Source organism: Miscanthus floridulus, chromosome 8 (assembly GCF_019320115.1).
Source record: "Miscanthus floridulus cultivar M001 chromosome 8, ASM1932011v1, whole genome shotgun sequence".
Lineage (NCBI taxonomy): Eukaryota > Viridiplantae > Streptophyta > Magnoliopsida > Poales > Poaceae > Miscanthus > Miscanthus floridulus.
The window spans coordinates 98743796-98762876 of NC_089587.1; the positions used below are offsets into that span (position 1 = coordinate 98743796).

Sequence of the window (19081 nt, forward strand, 5' to 3'; positions counted from 1 at the left end):
CCTGAGATTGTTGTATGTATTCAAGATGTGAAACGACCTACTCAGGGACTATCAAACGCTACTCCGTAACAGGGTAGTTATAAAGGTGGTTTTCCGGGTTTGTCGGGAAACATGCTATGAGACATAGACAATCAAGATGGAATTTGCCCCTCTCTATATGAGAGAGATATCACTGGATCACTCTAATGATTAGATCAAGAAATGCATGGCCGTGCTTGGATTAAGTGTTAACCTATGAGTTGGACCAAATATCGTGAGGCAAGGGAATAACAAGTATGTGGTTTTGTGGTGGTTCGTCTGATATGATCTTTGCGTACGCATAGGAGTTGACATGCCTTGCTAGAGGCCGCTATCAACTAATGGCTGAGTAGGAGTACTCGGGCCATGTCTATGTGTGCGTGAACCCATAGGGTCGCACGCTTAAGAGGCTGGAAGTCTAATTCGAATTGGATCCGAGTTAGACAAGGCTTAGGGTTACTAATGGGCCTCCAACTCAGGAGCTCATTAGGGACGCCTATAAATAAGTGGGGTGGGCAACAGGGCTAGGTATCCACGCCCTTTTGGCAGCCGCCGCCGCCCATCCTACGCCCGCGGCTGCTGTTCCTTGCGGACCTAGCAGTCCAGAGGCACGACGCTTCCTCCCTGTACGTGTGGATACCTCGGAGTTGCTGCATCTGGAGCACAAGGACGAACCGCACAAAGGGGACGGACGTACGGACGACCTTGCAACTACACGGCACTGCTACAACGCGTACGACTACATCGAGTCGCTTCCGCTGCACCTGCGCGTCTAGTGGTAATCCCGTGATCTATAACTAGCAGTAGATCCTGGTTTATGAGGTCGAATTTTGTTTTCCGGCTAGCGTAGCATCCTCATAACCCTATAGTCAGATATATGTACTCCGAGATATATATGCCGCCTCCCCTCTGGTTTAAATGTAGGCCAATTAATTTCTAGCACTCTTGTTAATTACTCTCTCCCATTCTAAAATTATAAGTCGTTTAGCCTTTTTTCATCAGGTGCATAGTTTTTATTATGCATCTAGATATACACTATGTCTAGATAAATACTCCCTCTATCCAGATTGTAAGTCGTTCTGGATTTTCTAGATACATAACTTTTTCTACGCACCAAGATATAAATTATGTCTACGTACGAATGCAGCAAAAGATATGTATCTAGAAAGCCAGAACGACTTAAAATTTGAAATTGAGGGAGTAGTTTTTATTATTTATCTAGCAAATATAAGCAGAACAGCTTACAATAATTTGGAACGGATGGATTACTCTCTAAATATAAATCATTCTATAAGCTTGATCTAGGTGCTTTTTTATATTTTCTTCCTTGTTTTCCTTGCTTAATAAATGCAACCATTCCCATAAATAAATAAGCCACATTTCTCAATATATGATAAATAAAGGGCAACAAGGTCATTTGACTTACTTTCTAATCCTCGTGTAAAAGCAAGTCTAAAATGACCTACATTTACAATAGGAGGGGGTAGATAGTAGCAACGATAAGAAGCGCTATTGGAGTATTAGTCGGCCGTTAGAAAATTGTGCCAAAATTATATGTAGATATACCCTTAGTTGTGGTCTTGGCATTTTTCGTTCATCAATACCATTATTGAACAATATATAGAACAAAATCTTTTGGTGTATATAGACACTAGGCGTGTCAAACCAAGGGAAAAGTTAAATCAATTGAGTGTTTTAGAGGGCACCAACACCTGAGTTACTGTGCCTTAATTTGTGCTTTAGGAAATTGATGATATGATTTATGAAAACTCCTCCTTTATCAATACAAGGTGGGCAGATTTCCCTGCCAACAGTTTTGAAAAGTAGCATCCTATATTTGAATTTTTATTTATACCTTATTCATAGTTAGTTTATACAGGAATTAATTATAGTTACTTTATGAATACCATTTAGTTTCTTGAAGAAAAAATAACTTTAGCAATGAAGGTATAACAAAAACTAGGGTGTTAACACATGATTCTTTTATTATTAGGAAAATGTTAGATCTAATTAGGTCATCTATGGTAGGCTTCTTTTGGCACTGGCTCCTCCAGAGGAGTCGGAGCTGGAGGCGGTGAAGTCAGAAATAGTGGCTTTATTGGCTCCTAGTTCATTTTTCAAAGAGAAAGAAAAATGACTCCTTGTTATTAGCCGGAGCCGTTTTCTGAGGAGAAGCCCTCCCAAACTGACCCTCAATTAATTATAAACCATATTATACCTCAAAATTGGATATCAACAAATTTTTTTTTAAAAAGTTGGATAGTTAAAAACTGTGGATTGACAGCCCTGAAGAGGGCTTTTAGTTCAATCACTGGCATCTTGAATTTTGGTACGCACACAGAATATAAAAATCTCATTATTGTGCGCTCTATACTTGTGACAAAATAGTTTCCCACATAATTGAGTAAATTTTGGCAGATATTTCTTCATTATCTATGTATAGACTGCGTACGCCCATATACACAAGGTCTGCTCCTCCAGAATATATTTTCTATACGTACGCAAGTCCTCTCTGTTTACAATATTGTACTTGTGAGGACATCACAATTACATCATTAGCAAAGCAACGGAGTGAGCTAAAGGCGCACAGCCGTCTGACGTGGCAGGTAGCTACTGCTGTAGCCTGTGTTTCGCTAGGTGTGTGGCATATGCAGTTGGATTGAAGTGGACTGGCTGTCAGGCTGTGGTTGGTTTGGAGTGCTCGTGAGCGAACAATGAGCATTTGACTAGTCAACTGGTGAAGGCATATATATGATATATATAAGTAATAATATAAATAAATGAAACGACCAAAGGACCCGGAGACCTGGTGCCAAAACCGCTGTCTCCACAGGCCAGAGTCGAAGGCAAACCATGTCCGGTTTCAGAGGGCATCGGCATCGCCTTCTCCTATAAATAGCCGCAGCTCCGGCCCATCTCTCGCCATCCGCACTACATACCGCACCAATTGTGATCTTCCACAGCTCACGATTCCAACACTAGCTAGCTATAGCTTGCTAGGCTACTACTCCTATATACACTCACCACCAAGTGTGTGAAGTGTGTGTAGTGCAAAGCGACTACGCGTCACCTAGCTATATGAGCTTGGTTGCGGCGCCAATGGCGATCGTCGACTTGGCCAACGCCCAGCTGCAGCAAGCAGCACCAGCGGCCACGAAAGACGACGGCGGCCATGAGCAGGAGTCGTCCTACGACTGCGGCGCCTGCCTGATGAAAGGCGTGAGGCACCTCTCGGACAGCGGCATTACCAGGCTGCCCGACAGGTACGTCCTGCCCGCGTCCGACCGCCCCAGCGTCCTTGCCGCCTCGTCCACCGCGGCGGGCGTCGGCGGCGTCGGCAGGGTCAAGCTCCCTGTCGTCGACATCGCCGGCCTCCGCGACCCCTCCCAGCGCGCCTGCCGTGCTGGCCACGCTCGACGCCGCGTGCCGGGAGTACGGCTTCTTTCAGGTACGTACCTACATACAGTAACATCACCTGTCACCAGGCTGCCGCCGGCCGAGGTAGCTAGCTAGCCACTGCTACGACATACGTCTGCATGTGCACGCGTGACGTCAGCAGCTGGATATCGTCGCTGTTGGGTCTATTTGGTACAGCCTAGCATGGAAAACGCTCGCTACATAAGCTGCATAATAGAGTAAAAACGACGGCCAAAATAAGTTAGTCTGATTCAGCTTCTGCTTTTTAAGTATAAATGAGAGCTATCAGAATAAGCATAGCCGGAATAAGCTGCTAAAAAGCATAATATTTGGCTGTTGATTTCAGCTTATTTAATCATAAGCAGCTTATAAGTGTACCAAACAGCCCTATTGATGACCACCCACCAGCAGCAGCTGACAAGCATCGTCCTGCTCGTGCAACAACCGCAGGTGGTGAACCACGGGTTCGGGAGCGACGTGAGCGGCGGGATGCTGGACGTGGCGCGGCGCTTCTTCGAGCTGCCGCTGGCGGAGCGGGCGCGGCACATGTCGGCGGACGTGCGGGCGCCGGTGCGCTACGGCACCAGCTTCAACCAGGCCAAGGACGCCGTCCTCTGCTGGCGCGACTTCCTCAAGCTCGTCTGCCAGCCGCTGCGGGAGGTGGTCCCGCGCTGGCCGCAGCAGCCGGCGGACCTCAGGGACGTGGCCACCAGGTACGCCACGGCGAGCCACGCGCTGTTCATGGAGGTCATGGCGGCGGCGCTGGAGGCCCTGGGCATCCCCCAGCAGACCGCCGCCGGCGGCAGCCGAGGCGTGCTCGGGGAGCTGGCGGCGGCGTCGTCGCACATGATGACGGTGAACTGCTACCCGGCGTGCCCGCAGCCGGAGCTCACGCTGGGGATGCCGCCGCACTCCGACTACGGCCTCTTCACCTTCGTCCTGCAGGACCACGTGGAGGGGCTCCAGGTCATGCACGACGGCCGCTGGCTCACCGTCGACCCCGTCCCGGGATCCTTCGTCGTCAACGTCGGCGACCACCTCGAGGTATGTATGTACGTACGTACGTACGTACGACGTGCCACCGGCCAGCAGCAACCTGCTGATGACAGCAGTAGTGTATTCGGAGTAGTATATACGTACGTATGTAGTACGGTTTTGCTAGCTGTGTGACAGTAGTGCACGATGACGACATGATCGATGAGACCGGCAACAGCATCAACATGCATCGGTCGCTAGTTGCTGTTGACACTGACAGCATGGATCATTGAAGCTAGGCTAGCCAATCACCTTGGCCTTGAAACTGATATGATAAAGGTTAAGCTGTTTCAGGTTTGACTTTTGAACCGCGATGGATATATAGAAATACTAGAAAGGACGATATATAGTCAAATCCAGTAATTAAGAGCTAGTCAAACGCCAAAAAGTTGTGTTGACCCTGCACCATGTCTTGTATGCATGCAGATCTACAGCAACGGGCGGTACAAGAGCGTGCTGCACCGGGTGCGCGTGAACTCGACGCGGCCGCGCATCTCGGTGGCGTCGTTCCACAGCCTGCCGGCGGAGCGGGTGATCGGGCCGGCGCCGGAGCTGGTGGACGAACAGGCCGGCAACCCGCGGCGGTACATGGACACCGACTTCGCCACCTTCCTCGCCTACCTCGCGTCCGCCGACGGCAAGAACAAGACCTTCCTCCAGTCAAGGAAGCTGCCGACTCCTGCCGCTGCTGCTGCATGCCTCTAGGCTAGCTGGCTAGTAGTTCAGCTCGTTGCTCTTATTAATCTGACAGAATAAAATTAATCAGTTCAGCGCACAAGCTAAACACAAGCCTGAAGACCTGGATTGTTTAATTAGTTCTGCCCTTGAATCCTTGATTGTATTCAAGGTCAACGCATGCATACAAGCTAAGCATTGACCGGTCTTCGTTCCATCGATCGGTTGCATCGTATGATCGATGTATTCCAGCGTGTGTTTGACTTGCATTATTGTTGGTTCTTGGCTAGATAAGTTACGTATATATGCATGATCAACGTTCAACGATTGAGATCGAGTATAACACGCGTACGTACCCCCAATTGTACAATACTATATATATTGAGATAAAATATTGTGTTCCGTAAGGGCTTGTTTGGATACATATGTATCAAATTCAATCCATATGTGTTGAAATGGATTAGAGTGGAATTTAGTTGTGGATTGAGATGAATACATACGCATCCAAACATATACATCAAATGTCAACATACATGCATGCAACAGGCATAGCGCACGTGCCAGCATATACATATATATACACGTGTATGGCTGTGAAAATGTAGTGCATGGATTCGCTTGCTGAGATGCATCCCATATACATATATACATTTCTCAACTTTGTTTGTTTGTTTTCTTTAACACAGAGCTATTTCAACTTAATTTATTTGCTTTTTTGAAATACAGTATCCATGTAGATACTCACGTACACGTACATGTACACAAACTCACCTATGAACACAGATATGAGCACTCGTGCTAATCTTAAGACCTGAACCCAGATAAGCATGTTCACCACAAGTAATCTACAAATGAGCTACACTTAGGTTCAACTTTGTTTATTTGTTGACATATACATCTCCCTATTCAGTTCGTATTGTGATCTTTACAATCCAGTGATTCGAGTGCGTTCCTGATATATCAGTCAATCACATCTTAGTCTCACAATATCTTGCTAGTTAGGTCATCACCACCCCACAAAAATATATTAACAATAATCAAGGATGGTGCATGGGCATCGCCATCAACTCCATAAATTAAGGTATATCTTTACAAGTCAAAGGTAGGAAACAAAAGGTGGTCGATTTCAACCAAATCAAATCACGCCAAAGAATTACATAGATACATCTATTATGTTGCACAAGAAGAATGAGTGTGCACCTATTCCATGGTACTTTGACTTTTGCCTTCCATAAAAAGGAGAAATGTTACAAATTATCTTAAATACTATTGACTGTAAAAAAAAGACATCATATTAGCCTAATGTTCATTGAAATTACCATGTTACTCAATGGAAAAAGGAGAAAAAACACACAACACCGATCTTAGTGGATGTTGGTACAAATAATGGCGTCCCAACAAGTATGGGGAGAGCCTCTGTAGCTGAAGACTCATATCTTAGGGATAGGCAACAAGTCATGGCCGAGTGAGATATATGTGAGTGCAAGAATCGGGGACTCATGCTCCACTCAGGAGGCTAGAGCCATGCATTTATATTACGTGCAAGCACATGATGAACAATTATGTCCCTAGGAATCAAGGTATACTACAATTTACAATGCAGATAACCATTGTACTTAGCGGTCTCTAGGGAGCACCTTGGTAACCTAATACTGCCCTTGATTTGACCTCCACTAACTGTCCATCGATGCCTCTAGTACACCTAGCACTATATAAACCATTAGGGACACTGTGGCCACCTATATATTCCCATGTTGGAGCCATTGGTGTGGTGTCCCTAGCATCATTGTCGGTGTTTCGTAAACCGGACTAATAAATTCATACGATTGTCATGCTGTCCTAGTAAGACGATGGTAGCATCCAAAAGATACGAGGATTTATACTGATTTAGGCCGGGGCCCTACGTCCAGTCTCAGAGATGATCGAGTGCGTGTTCCTCGCTTGAATGCTCTGAAGTTCTTACAATGGGAGGTGCAAGAATGGTGGAAGAGGTAGGAGAGCTAGAGCTAGGAGATGGGCTGCCCGAAGGAAAGCTTCAGGAGCCCTACCATGGTGTGAATGAATAAGAGAATGTCAAGATATCCTGAGATGGCGTCCTGTCTGCCCTTATATAGAGTTCGGGGCCAGAACAGATACAAAGAAGAAGGTTCTATCGACTGAGGGGTCATGAGCCTGAGGAAGGGGTCTAGCTAACTTGGCTTTCAAGCTACGCCATCTTGTGGCGCACGTCCGGGAATGGTTGTCATCATGGTCTTGCGCCCACGTCGTGGTAAGGTGTGGCATGGTGCCACTGTGCCGGTCGTGGCGGCACTGTAGGCACGGTGGTGGTTCGCCAGCCATCTTGTGCGACGTGGTCTCCACCGTGGTCTTCGTCATCGCCTCCTGGTTTCCTGAGGCGTCGTACAGGAGTTGATAGCCGCCTCTAGGTCGTCGATCACCATGTTGACTTGTGGAGCTGATGGCCACGATCCCGAGTGTTGGGGTCATGGCTCCCGCCGGTCTGGATGGCCTCTTGGTCAAGGCCTTCATCATGGATCCCATCCTATAGTGGGTAGAATCGTATATGCGTCTTGTCGGGCTTTATCTGGTCAGTGGGCACCGTACCGGCCATCACCACTTTGGGTGGTGTTGTCTTGTCTGAGCTGTGTGGCGCAGGGGTGGCATCTGACTGGACTGAGGTGACCGTTGTCCCCTCGGTCCTTGCGGGGTCAGTGCGGCGAGCCTACTCTTGTCAGACCAGGTTGATGTGTCGTGGGCCGCTCGACCTACTAATTAATCGGTGCATTGAGACACCCGGGGATTATAACACTAACAGTAGCCCCCGAGCGTTTTTGCGATCACAAAGTGATCGTGAAAGCACTGTGATGCGTGCATGCCAGGTGCTGGTTCATAGTTCGTGGCTTGTTCGACCTTCGTCGCTCGACCCCTTGCGGGCTGGTGCATTCAATGCGGTAGGTGACTATTGTGTTCCACCCCATCAGAACGCCCTGATGATGTGGTACATGACCGCTAAGCCCTGCCGTGTCAGTGTGCTATGTATCGAGGGTCGTGACCCAGGCGGGATCGAGTGGTCTCATCGACATTGTACCGGCCCTGCCTTTGTGAGAGTCTTGATTTTCACAGCCTCACGCAGGCATCTGACATTGGCTGTGACCTCCCATGGTTCATCATGTGGCACGGGGGTCTTTGGCTGTTTAGCAGTATGTTCCTGGCCTATAAATGGAGGTATTTCTACCATTTGAGGCTATGAACTGTTCTTTTGCCTCTCTGAGCGGTTAGATGTTGAGAGAGTGAGGAAAGGAGAGAAATTTGGGAGAGAAGTGTGAGGAAGATTGTGCCATTCCCATGATGTGTCCTACTAAGGGTTGTCTATGGTGGTCGGAAGCCATTACTGCCCCTTCCAACTGCTGGTGCTAGAAGGGGACTTGTGAGTAGGGTAGGATGGGGCGGTATGGCTATTGGAACCACAGCTTCGCCACCTCCTTGCCTTCCAAGGCCTTTTGGCTCGGATGTGTGAGGTGGTCCTTGTTGTGGATGGTTCCACCATACCATCCCTATCCTTGTGAGATGACGGCTGTTGCCATTGTCTCCCCCACGTCATGTGCTTCAGGAGTTGTGGTGTTAGGAGGAGGTTTGCACGGTGCTCCTCTCCGTTGCATTTGCTCGTAATGGCAAAGGGGGGCATCCCGCAAGCCTCCTTCTAGCATCATAGCTTCTGAGTCTTGGGTTGCTTCTACCATGTTGAATGGAGGAAAGACTTGTTTGTAGAATGCCATGGTGCTCGGCTAGGTTTGTTTGTATTTGAGTTATATCTCACGAGTCTTGGCCTGGGATTGTTTCTTGTTTTTCATGGGATTCGAGTTATGCTTTTGGGCAGCACCAAGGTTTCTAAGTCATCCCCCCTGACCAGGGGTCGGTGTCTTGACCTGGCGCAGTTAGGATTGTGGCCCTCGTTGGATGCATTGCTATCCGTTCGAGGGTTGAGAATTCAGGGCTCAGGGAGGAGGCGGTTGAGGCTGGGCCATGACCTAATAGTGGGGTCGTTGGTGCCCACCTCCTTATTTTCCTGATGCCCCTCTTGACCCGAGGGGTCATGATGCCTTGCTATTGGCAAATTTTGGTTTCGCCCCGCATGGGGAGAGGCATGTTCATGGTAACCATGTGGTCAGAGCGGTGCACTTCATCGGGGTCAATGGGTAATTCGAGTGGGACCCAATATCCTCCCCAATTGACATGGGGTTCGGCTATGCCTCGTCGAGAGGCATCCTATAAATCATCGGCTGTCAAACCCGTTGGTCCTCGACTGCCTCCGCAGTGGTTAGAGGGCAAGATGGCTTGCCCCAAGAGGGGGTCAACCTAGGTGACTTCGAAGTGGACGACTCGAACATAGGGAGAGATGGTCATGTGGCTCCACACCACCAAATAGAGCCACAGGGGACTATCTCCTCCCTGCCCCTATCCCTTTGTGGCATCGAGCCCTTCTAAGGACTGGCCCAGGAGTGAGTTCCTAAGCATGACGTCGGGTCATGGTCATGACCAATTGCCTTGCACATGTGCTTGGGGGCTTTCGGGCCTCCCTGGCCATGGTCGTGACTTATCAGCGTTCAGTTGGCGTGTGAACACGTATGTGCCCTACAGGTCATGATGACCGAGGGCTGCTCTACAGCGTGAATCCTAGGGATGGTCGACCTCCCTAGATTCTCTACGTCTTAATGGCTGTCCCTGCACAGTTATGGTGCATCGAACTCAGTTTCTTAAGGGCTTAGTGGGGCTCGTATTAGGGTAGACTCTGTGTGGGTGCGGTTCAGCTTTCCTGATCACCACCACATAAATAGTTTCCCTCTACTCGAGCCGGTTCCTTACCTCATTCTCTGCCTTCTATCGCCGTTCCTACAATCTAAAGGAGAGACAGAAGGAAAAGGGTCGAGTTCACGAGGTTTACCTCTAGATCGTGCTTGTCGCTGCCATCGACATTTGCTTCACTGCCTTTGCCCCTTCTTTCGCCTGCGTCGTAAGATGGGAGAGTGGGTACCTTGATCAGTGATGGAGGGCAAAGCTATAGTGCCTCATGGCGAAGGGTCTCCTTCTACTGAAGGAGGTTGTCTGGATGGAGGGCTCTCGTCAGGTGGGGTGGTGCCCCTACCCGTAGCCTAGGGGAGGTGGTGTCATTCATCGACTTCCACAAGCTGCTGGTTCATGATCTCAGGCATCTGACTTCCTCCATAGTTTCCTTTGTGAGTATGGAGTCCAGCTGCAACACCTTCCTCCTAATGTGGTGTCGTAGCTAGCGGGCTTCGTTGTCATGTGTGAGGCCTTCTTAGGGGATAACTCCCAACAAAGACCTGCTCCAGAGGGTTTTTCGAGGTGAAAACCCGCAAGGTGCATGGTTTTGATGGTGGCATGCTTGCTCCCTATGGGCGGGATGAACCTTTAGATGCGACATGGGGTCTCTCATAGTTACCCATGCTTGCCAGCTGAAGTCTTCGAACTCTGGCTAGGCACGGACACTAGTTCTACATTCGGGATGATGTCGCCGCTCCCCTTCCTCCTTTCTCTGGCATCATGCCAGTGAGGACTGGCCTTGTGGAGTTGGGGGTGCGACAAAACACGGTTGTCAAAGGTGAAGGAGATCCTGGAGATCCTCGAAGGTCGGGTGTCGGCCGGCCTAGATGGCGTCATGGTTTTGTGAACTATGGTTGAACGATGGGTTCAGCCGCTGAAGCGGATGAGTGACCCTGTTGTTCGATTATTCTAGGGTCAAGGACCCAACCCATGAGACCATGGAGATGCTCAAGGTCTCTGAGGTCATGAAGTAGGTCGAGGGTTTGGTCTCTCCTAGGACTGTTGTTGTGGTCAAAGGCGCGGTGAGGGCATTCTCGGTGAACTTTTGGCCCAATCTAGTAGGCTGCCTTGGTTTGTTTTCCTTTATTCATTGAAGGTTGTTGGTTGATTGGTTTTGTTTCCATAGCCTATGCCCTTGTTCAACTCTTGTTTCCATCTCCCTTGTCCTAGAGGCACTAAGCGCGCCGCCCAGGAATAGGCCACCGCTAAGGAGAGGAAGCCCCTCAGGCTAGAGAGGAGAATGAAACATATGGAGCATCAGAAGTGCGGAGCTTCATTGTCAAACGATGATGACGATGACGATGAGGAGGGCTCTGTGGGAGAAGATGAGGACCCAGCAATCCTTCAGAGCACCCTCGATGTCTCGCATAGATCCGGCGGTGGCGCCGGGCCGAGCGGTGACGATCGCCTGGTGAGTGTCACAGCTGAGGAGCATTTTGCTTGGAAGCGGGTGGCTTCATCACTACCAAGGGGTCCAAGCCCAAAGTGTCCTTGCACCGCCATTGAGGGTGGCTAGGACTCTTCGCGCATGGCTTCTATCACCCCCTCCTTGATGGAGCTTGAGGCTCCTATCCCTAGAGAAAATGCCGAGAGCATGACAGAGATGAGCGCCATGACCAGGGTGAACAACAAGGTTTGCTACCCTTCCTTAGAGATGTATGGGGGAGAGGATCAAGGTCTCCTCTAGGACCTTTGTGCCAACACGGTGGTTGAGCACCCTGTGACCCTAGTGCACTTCGTTGGGGGTATTGAAGCCTAGGGATGCAGGGGCTATTGGGAATCGTGGCAAGGGAGAGACCTGCACTACCGATGTTGCTAGGGGTGCCCCAGCAGCGCTGGCAGTGGTGCCTCCTACCGTGACCCCTCTGCTAGACTTCATGTGAAAGGCAGATTGACCTGCCCTTCGTGGAACGCTCCACTAGGTACGCCGTTCTTTGATTTCTTCCTTATTGTGCTTATTGAAGACACTTCAGTGGTCTGATCTTGTCCATCTTCATGATGTAGAGGGCCCCTCCTGGGGCTCATAGTTCTGAGTCCCTTGGGGAGCGGTGTGCACCCTCCAACGTGGCCAGAGTCGTTGGGCGACAACGCTACTTTGAGGGCGATGGTGGGGCTCCCCTCCATGGTAGCCCTATGTTTGCCCCTTGAAGAGGGGCTTGATCTAGGCAAGGACTCGTTCACGTGGCCCCATCCCACGTGCCCTGGCCAGGCGTTCTTCGTGGTGGACGACGCGGCTGAGTGAGCCACGAGGGAGGCTACCTCCCGGGGCCACGAGGCGGTCCAGACGACCTTGGCCAAGATGGGTGATGTGATCGCTGTGGTCGCCTAGTTGGGTGTAGAGGCCCAGTGTTAGATGACCGATGAAGTGGGGGTCCAGATGCAGGTGGATTTTCTAGCCTTCTGACTTCATCGTACTTTTTTTGTTTTTGTCGTGATCGTTTGATCGTTCTTGTTTTCTGCAGGGGTTGATGAAGATTTCAGAGGGGAAGTCCTGGTTCTTGCGTCTGGCTTATCAGGCACAAGTAGAAGGTGCCACCGACCGCAACCATCTAGAAGCGATGGAGGCCAAGGAGTAGCACTTGTGCAAGGAGTTGGAGGTCTCCCTGAGGTCAAGGAAGGATCTGTCTCACTAGGAAGCGCTAGCTCGATCCCAGATGACTGGTCTCAAGGACATGATGGTTGTATAAGAAATAGAGCTCTTCTTAGCCTGCGCTGCTCGGGACATGGCCGAGCAGGGGTGCCAGCGCCTCGAAGCTGAATGCCAGAGTCTGCGTTCCGCCTATAGAGGCGAGTCTTCGTCGACTCTGCATTGCATCTCCATTCTATTGCTATGCCCGGTCATGAACCGGTTTATCTTTCTATAGGGTTGTGTGTGAGGGCGCTCCCGGATTAGGAGGAGAAGACGGTCGTGAACTAGAGGATGCTAGAGATGGATGACCAGTTAGTGGCGCTGACCGCCACCAGACAAGCTTTTTGCGATGTCGTGCTTGGCGCCAACTGAGGGAGTACCCAGCTGGTGCCTCATCTTGGCGAGGCCCATTTCCAAGTGGATTCCCTTATTTTTGAGGGAGTTCACTATGGCGCTCATGTCGCCTTGACATCGATCGGCTCGCATTATGGCAATGTCGATTTTGATGCCATTGGACGAGGGTATGCGTCGAGAAAATCCGAGAACGATGTCCTCGCCATCGACAGCGCTGCCGCTCGAGGCATGGAGGTTTTCGTGAGTAAGATGTCCACTACAAGCATTCACCTCCAGTGCCAGTCTTCTAATGTATGAGTGTTTCTGCTATGGTGAACATGTTATTGGTTTCGTGTATGTATGGTATGTGGTTGGCATATTTGCTTTGTCACCTTGTCGTTTCCTCGCTCTCTTCTAGTTCGAGCTAGGAATGTATGCCATCCTCCTTAGTCCTGTGCATGTGGGTGTGCATTTGAGCTTGGGGCTGGCCCGTGGGGCTAAAAGGTGTGCGACCCGATCGCACGGCAAGACGTTGGAAAACGTCGTAGATCCGGTGCGATGCAAGAAGAAAGTGAACGAGCGGCTAGAGTTTTCTTTTCCTTTTGTTCTTCTCTCCTTAGAGCGAATGAGTTCCCCATTTCCTTTCAAACCCATGTGTAGACCCTTTTGGTGCGAGCGAGAAATCAGGATTTGGGTCACCAGTTCGTCACGGCTTGAGGCGCAGTTGGAAAGAACTCGAGGATGAATCGGTCACTAGGACAATGACAAGAAGTGCTATGCCATGGATCATGTGTGTGTGACTATGTGTACTATCCCTGTGAGTGAACCGTGTTCGGTCGCTACTGCAAGCTGGACCAAATCGCTCGGGAGCTCGGACGTTGCTAGGGTGAAATGTATAGACATCGTGTTCCTTGGTTGGCTCTAAGTTTTTTGAGACTATGGGTGAGCCTACACGTGTATGTGAACGTGCTTGGGTAGTGAGGCTAAGGTCAAAGTGGATGTGACTGACCGATGTAATGAAAGCTGTTGTGAGACTGGTCACCGTCGCTCAGGGTGAGGCGAGCCCCCAAGCGCCTGCTCGTGATGAAGTCGTTGTGGTCTCAAGCCATGAACTGATGAGGGCACTTCTTTAGGGCTTTGAATGATTGCAACCAGCATAGATCAACCTCTCGGATGGCTTTGGGTCGACCTTTGCTGGCACGCCATCCTCAGCGGGCTTACGAGCCCTCAAGGGTGACTTCTTTGAGTTTAGCCCACTGTGGCTTCTGGCCAGGAGGGCTCGTGCATTCTGATGGTTGAGCCTTCATGGCATAATGACGTCGCGGTCATTGTGCCTTTGATTATGGGTGTGGTTGCCGCTCTTGACAAAGAGCCGACGTGAGCTATCGCTGTGGGTACGGGTTCTGAGGGCAATGTGAGTTGGTCCACTCGGCGTGGCGCGTGGTGCGCTCAGGGAGCCCGCTTCCTTGGATGCACGTGCCTTCGAGTGAAGGCTTATGGTTTGTCCATCATGTAGGATTGGGTCCTGGTTCTAGGCTCAGCCTTACGAGGCATGGCATCGGGTAGCCACCTGATCACTAACAACACTGATGCATGGCGGTGGGTGATTTCTTCATTCGTGCATGTCCTGACACGCTGCGCTCTGCTGGTTGCGGAGACGCTGCCCGGGACATGGTTCTACCATTGAACTCGAGCTTCCCACACAGTCGGTCTTGATGGGGTAGAAGCTGGTGATGGGTGTTGACCCATTAGCACAAATGACCTTGTGGTTCCCCAAAAGGATGTGGCTGGTTGAGGCCATTCCCTAGGCGAGCTTGCCTTTAGCCATGGGCATTTGGCTTCCTTGGTTGAAGAATTGGCCGTGGTTGGTGGCGAGGGAGGGTGCTGGCCCCCCTATATAGGTGAACTCTAGGATGCTATCGCCGAGGGTAGTTCTGAGAGTGTGTCTACCATAGACCACAGGGTCTAGATCTCCGAAGTGAACGTTTGGGACATGGCTGATGGCGGACATGGGCGCTGGCCCTCCGACGCTAGTGAACTCATAGTTTTTGTGGTGGATTTGGCCACCATGGGCCATTCCATGAGCGAGTCCACCGACAGTGTGAGGAGCCATCACTTTCTTCTCAACAATCGAGAGTGTGCAACTGTCCCCTACCTGGCGTGCCAACTTTTGGTGTTGTTAACCAGACTAGTAAATTTATACGATTGTTGCGCTGCTCTAGGAAGACGATAGTAGCATCTAAAAGACATGAGGATTTATACTAGTTTAGCTAGAGCCCTACGTCCAGTCTTAGAGATGATCGAGTGCGTGTTCCTCGCTTGAATGCTCTGAAGTTCTAACAATGGGGGTTACAAGAATGGTGGAAATGGTAGGAGCTGGAGCTAGGAGATCGTCCACCCAAAGGGAAGCTTTAGGAGCCCTACTATGGTGCGAATGAATGAGAGAATGTCAAGATATCTGAACATGGCACCCTGGCTGCCCTTATATAGAGTTTGGGGCTAGGGCTGATACAAAGAAGAAGGTTCTCCCAACTGAGGGGTCATGAGCCTGAGGTAGGGTCCTAGCTAATTTGGCTTGCAAGCTACACCATCTTGTGGTGCATGTCTGGGCATGGCTGTCATCATGGTCTTGCATCCATATCGTAGTAAGGTGTGGCATGGTGCCACTATGTCGGCCGTGGTGGCACTGTAGGCATGGTGGTGGTTCGCCAATCGTCCTATGTGACGTAGTCTCTGCCATGGTCTTTGTCATCGCCTCCTGGTTTCCAGAGGTGTCGTATAGGAGTAGGTAGCCACCCCTAGGTCATCAATCACCTGGTTGTCTTGTGGAGCTAATGGCCATGATACCGAGCATTGGGGTCATGGCTCCCACTGGTCCAGATGGCCTCTTGGTCAAGGCCTTCATCGTGGATCCCATCCCATAGTGGGTAGAATTGAACATGTGTCTTGTCAGGCTATATCTAGCCAGTGGGCACCATACCGGCCATCACCGCTTTGGGCGGTGTTGTCTTATCTGAGCTGCATGGTGCAGGGGTGGTGTTTGACCAGACTGAGGTGACCACTATCCCCTCGGTCCTTGCGGGGTTAGTGTGACATGCCTACTCTTGTTAGAGTAGGCACGTTTGGTTGGGCTTGACCTCTCCTCGTTCCTCCTAGGGATCAGGATGGTGCTGAGGTCATGAGTCTCTTACGTGTCATGCATCTGAGATGGAAGGAGAGGTTGCGGCCGACCCTGTCCTTAGCGTCAGGCCTGTTCTGCTTGGCTCAGCTGAGCCTCGGTTGTTTGGGCCTTTGCTAGCTGATGTGTCGTGGTCTGCTTGACCTACTAATTAATCAGTGCCTTGAGACTCCTAGGGGCTATAACCCTGACAATCATCCTATCATAGCCTAAAGTTTTTTTATCCTTAATCACCTTCCTTTAGATGATGCCTTACATTTAAGACTTGATCACGATAGAAGATCCCATTTCCCTTATAAGCCAAGCCCTAATTCTACCTCATATGTGGTTTTGTTGAGAAAACTGCCAGTTGGAGACTAAGTGAGGTGAACTGCCATATCAAACCCTATTTGATCTAAATCAACCATGACCAATCAACCAAGCCATGTAGTCCCTAACCCTACATGTATAGTGAGATGATGCCACGTGATCAGAAAGTCAATGTTGACTCAACATAGGTGAGTCACCCTAATAGGTGTAACCCCTACACCCCTCTTGGGCCCATACATCATCTCAAGGCAACCATTGTGTAAGCATTAGTAAGTTTATGCGATCAATGACAGCCGTACTAAATCGACTAATGTCTATTTTGAAGGAAAATTTTGGAAGTTAGGTCACAATGCATAAGTGGAATAATGTAACCCCTAGTTTTGAATGCAATGCGATAAAGGACTTGGAATGAAGGCTAAGAGCATCCACAGTGGTGAGTCTATGCATTCGAAAAAAGGATAGCCACATCAGGCTCTAGATGAGTCGGTTTCTGTGTTCAGCTGAGCCATGTGGGTCCCATTATGAATAAACAAAACTATGGCTAGTGGTGTCAGCAGCTGTTCCTTCTGATTGCCAAATAAAAAATCACTTTCCATTACTATGGCTCATCTCACAAGAAGAGGCGTAGTTGAAAGGTCCTAATAGCTAGAGGGGGTGAATAGCTTATTAAAAATTCTACAACAACACATAACAAACCGATTAGACAATTATAAGGCAAAGCAAGTGTTGCGCTAGCCTACTAAAAATGCAAGCCACCTACCACAATTCTAGTTTTTATAGTCTCTATCCACACAAGGGCTATGTCACTACACTAAGTTAGTGTGCTCTCAAAGACTAACTAAAGAGCCACACTAACCAAACTAACAAGCTCTCACAACTAGCTACACTAAAGAGCTTGACAACTAGTTTGCGGTAATGTAAAGAGAGTGAGCAAGATGGTTATACCGCCATGTAGAGGAAGGAGCCAATCAATCACAAGAACGAATACCAATGAAGACCAATCACCTCAAAATGAAATGATGACACAATGATTTTTTACTGAGGTTCACTTGCTTACCGGCAAGCTAGTCCTCGTTGTGGTGATTCACTCACTTGGAGGTTCACGTGCTAATTGGCATCACACGCCAAACCCTCAATAGGGTGCCGCACAACCAACACAAGATGAGGATCACACAAGCCATGAGCAATTCACTAGAGTACCTTTTGGCTCTCTGCCGGGGAAAGGTTAAGAACCCCTCACAATCACCACGATCGGAGCCAGAGACAATCACCAACCTCCGCTCGACGATCCTCGCTGCTCCAAGCCATCTAGGTGGCAGCAACCACCAAGAGTAACAAGCGAATCCCACAGCAAAACATGAACACCAAGTGCCTCTAGATGCAAACACTCAAGCAATGCACTTAGATTCTCTCCCAATCTCACAAAGATGATGAATCAATGATGGAGATGAGTGGGAGGGCTTTGGCTAAGCTCACAAGGTTGTTATGTCAATGCAAATGGCCTAGGTAGTGAGCTTGAGCTGGCCATGGGGTGTAAATAGATAGCCCCCACGAATAGAGCCATTGGGCTCCTCACTGCACTGAACACGGGGCAATCGGACACTCTGGTCAGATTGACCAGATGTTGGACCCCAGCATTCGGTCATGCAATGCACGCCATGTGTCCCCTCTCTTCAAATACTGAGCACTCGATCCCAAGGGTCAAGTGATGACCAGACGTGCTGATGTGAAGTGACTAGACGCTGGACCTCAGTGTCCGGTCATTTCCTGTAAGCATCCAGAAATGAGAAATCACGATCGGACGCGTCCTCTCATGCTTGACTGGACTCACCCAACGTCCGGTCACTCGGTGTCTCCTCTGTGCGCTGCCACATCAGCAGGACTGGACGTAACCCTCCAGCGTCCGGTCACTAAGTGACCCAGCGTCCGGTTAGAGACCGACGCCAATGTCTTAGCTGCTTCTACTGACCGGACGCGCTGGTCCTTCCGAGACCAGTGTCCGGTCACTTAAAGTGACCTCCATCTTTTTTGTATAGGGCGCTGGTGGCACCATCGGACTGTCCGCACTCTACGAGCAGACACTCCGTCGGTGAAGTTCCTAACCCTTGCTCAAATATGCCAACCACCAAGTGTATCACCTTGTGCACATGTGTTAGCATATTTTCACAAACATTTTCAAGGGTGTTAGCACTCCACTAGATCCTAAATGCATATGCAATGAGTTAGAGCATCTAGTGTCACTTTGATAACTGCATTTTCATACGAGTTTCACCCCTCTTAATAGTATGGCTATCGATCCTAAATGTGATCACACTTACTAAGTGTCTCGATCACCAAAACAAAAATGACTCCTACCATTTATACCTTTGCCTTGAGCCTTTTGTTTTTCTCTTTCTTCTTTTCAAGTCCAAGCACTTGATCATCACCATGGCATCACCATCATCATGATCTTCACAATTGCTTCATCACTTGGATTAGTGCCACCTATCTCATAATCACTTTGATAAACTAGGTTAGCACTTAGGGTTTCATCAATTCACCAAAACCAAACTAGAGCTTTCAATCTCCCCCTTATTGGCAATTGATGACAACCCTTTCACAAAGATATGAATTGAAATTCAAGTGAATCCATGTTGCTTGCCCAA

General features: G+C 49.4%; 1 protein-coding gene across 1 annotated transcript; it reads left to right on the forward strand.

Moving 5' to 3' along the window:
- The first annotated feature begins 2939 nt into the window (after nt 1-2939).
- Nucleotides 2940-5552, forward strand: LOC136473065 (probable 2-oxoglutarate-dependent dioxygenase SLC1). Its single transcript, XM_066470762.1, is given in 4 exon segments — nt 2940-3414; nt 3416-3466; nt 3886-4479; nt 4897-5552. Coding segments are annotated over 4 exon segments (1242 nt in total). The 5' UTR covers nt 2940-3096; the 3' UTR covers nt 5176-5552.
- The last annotated feature ends 13529 nt before the right edge of the window (nt 5553-19081 follow it).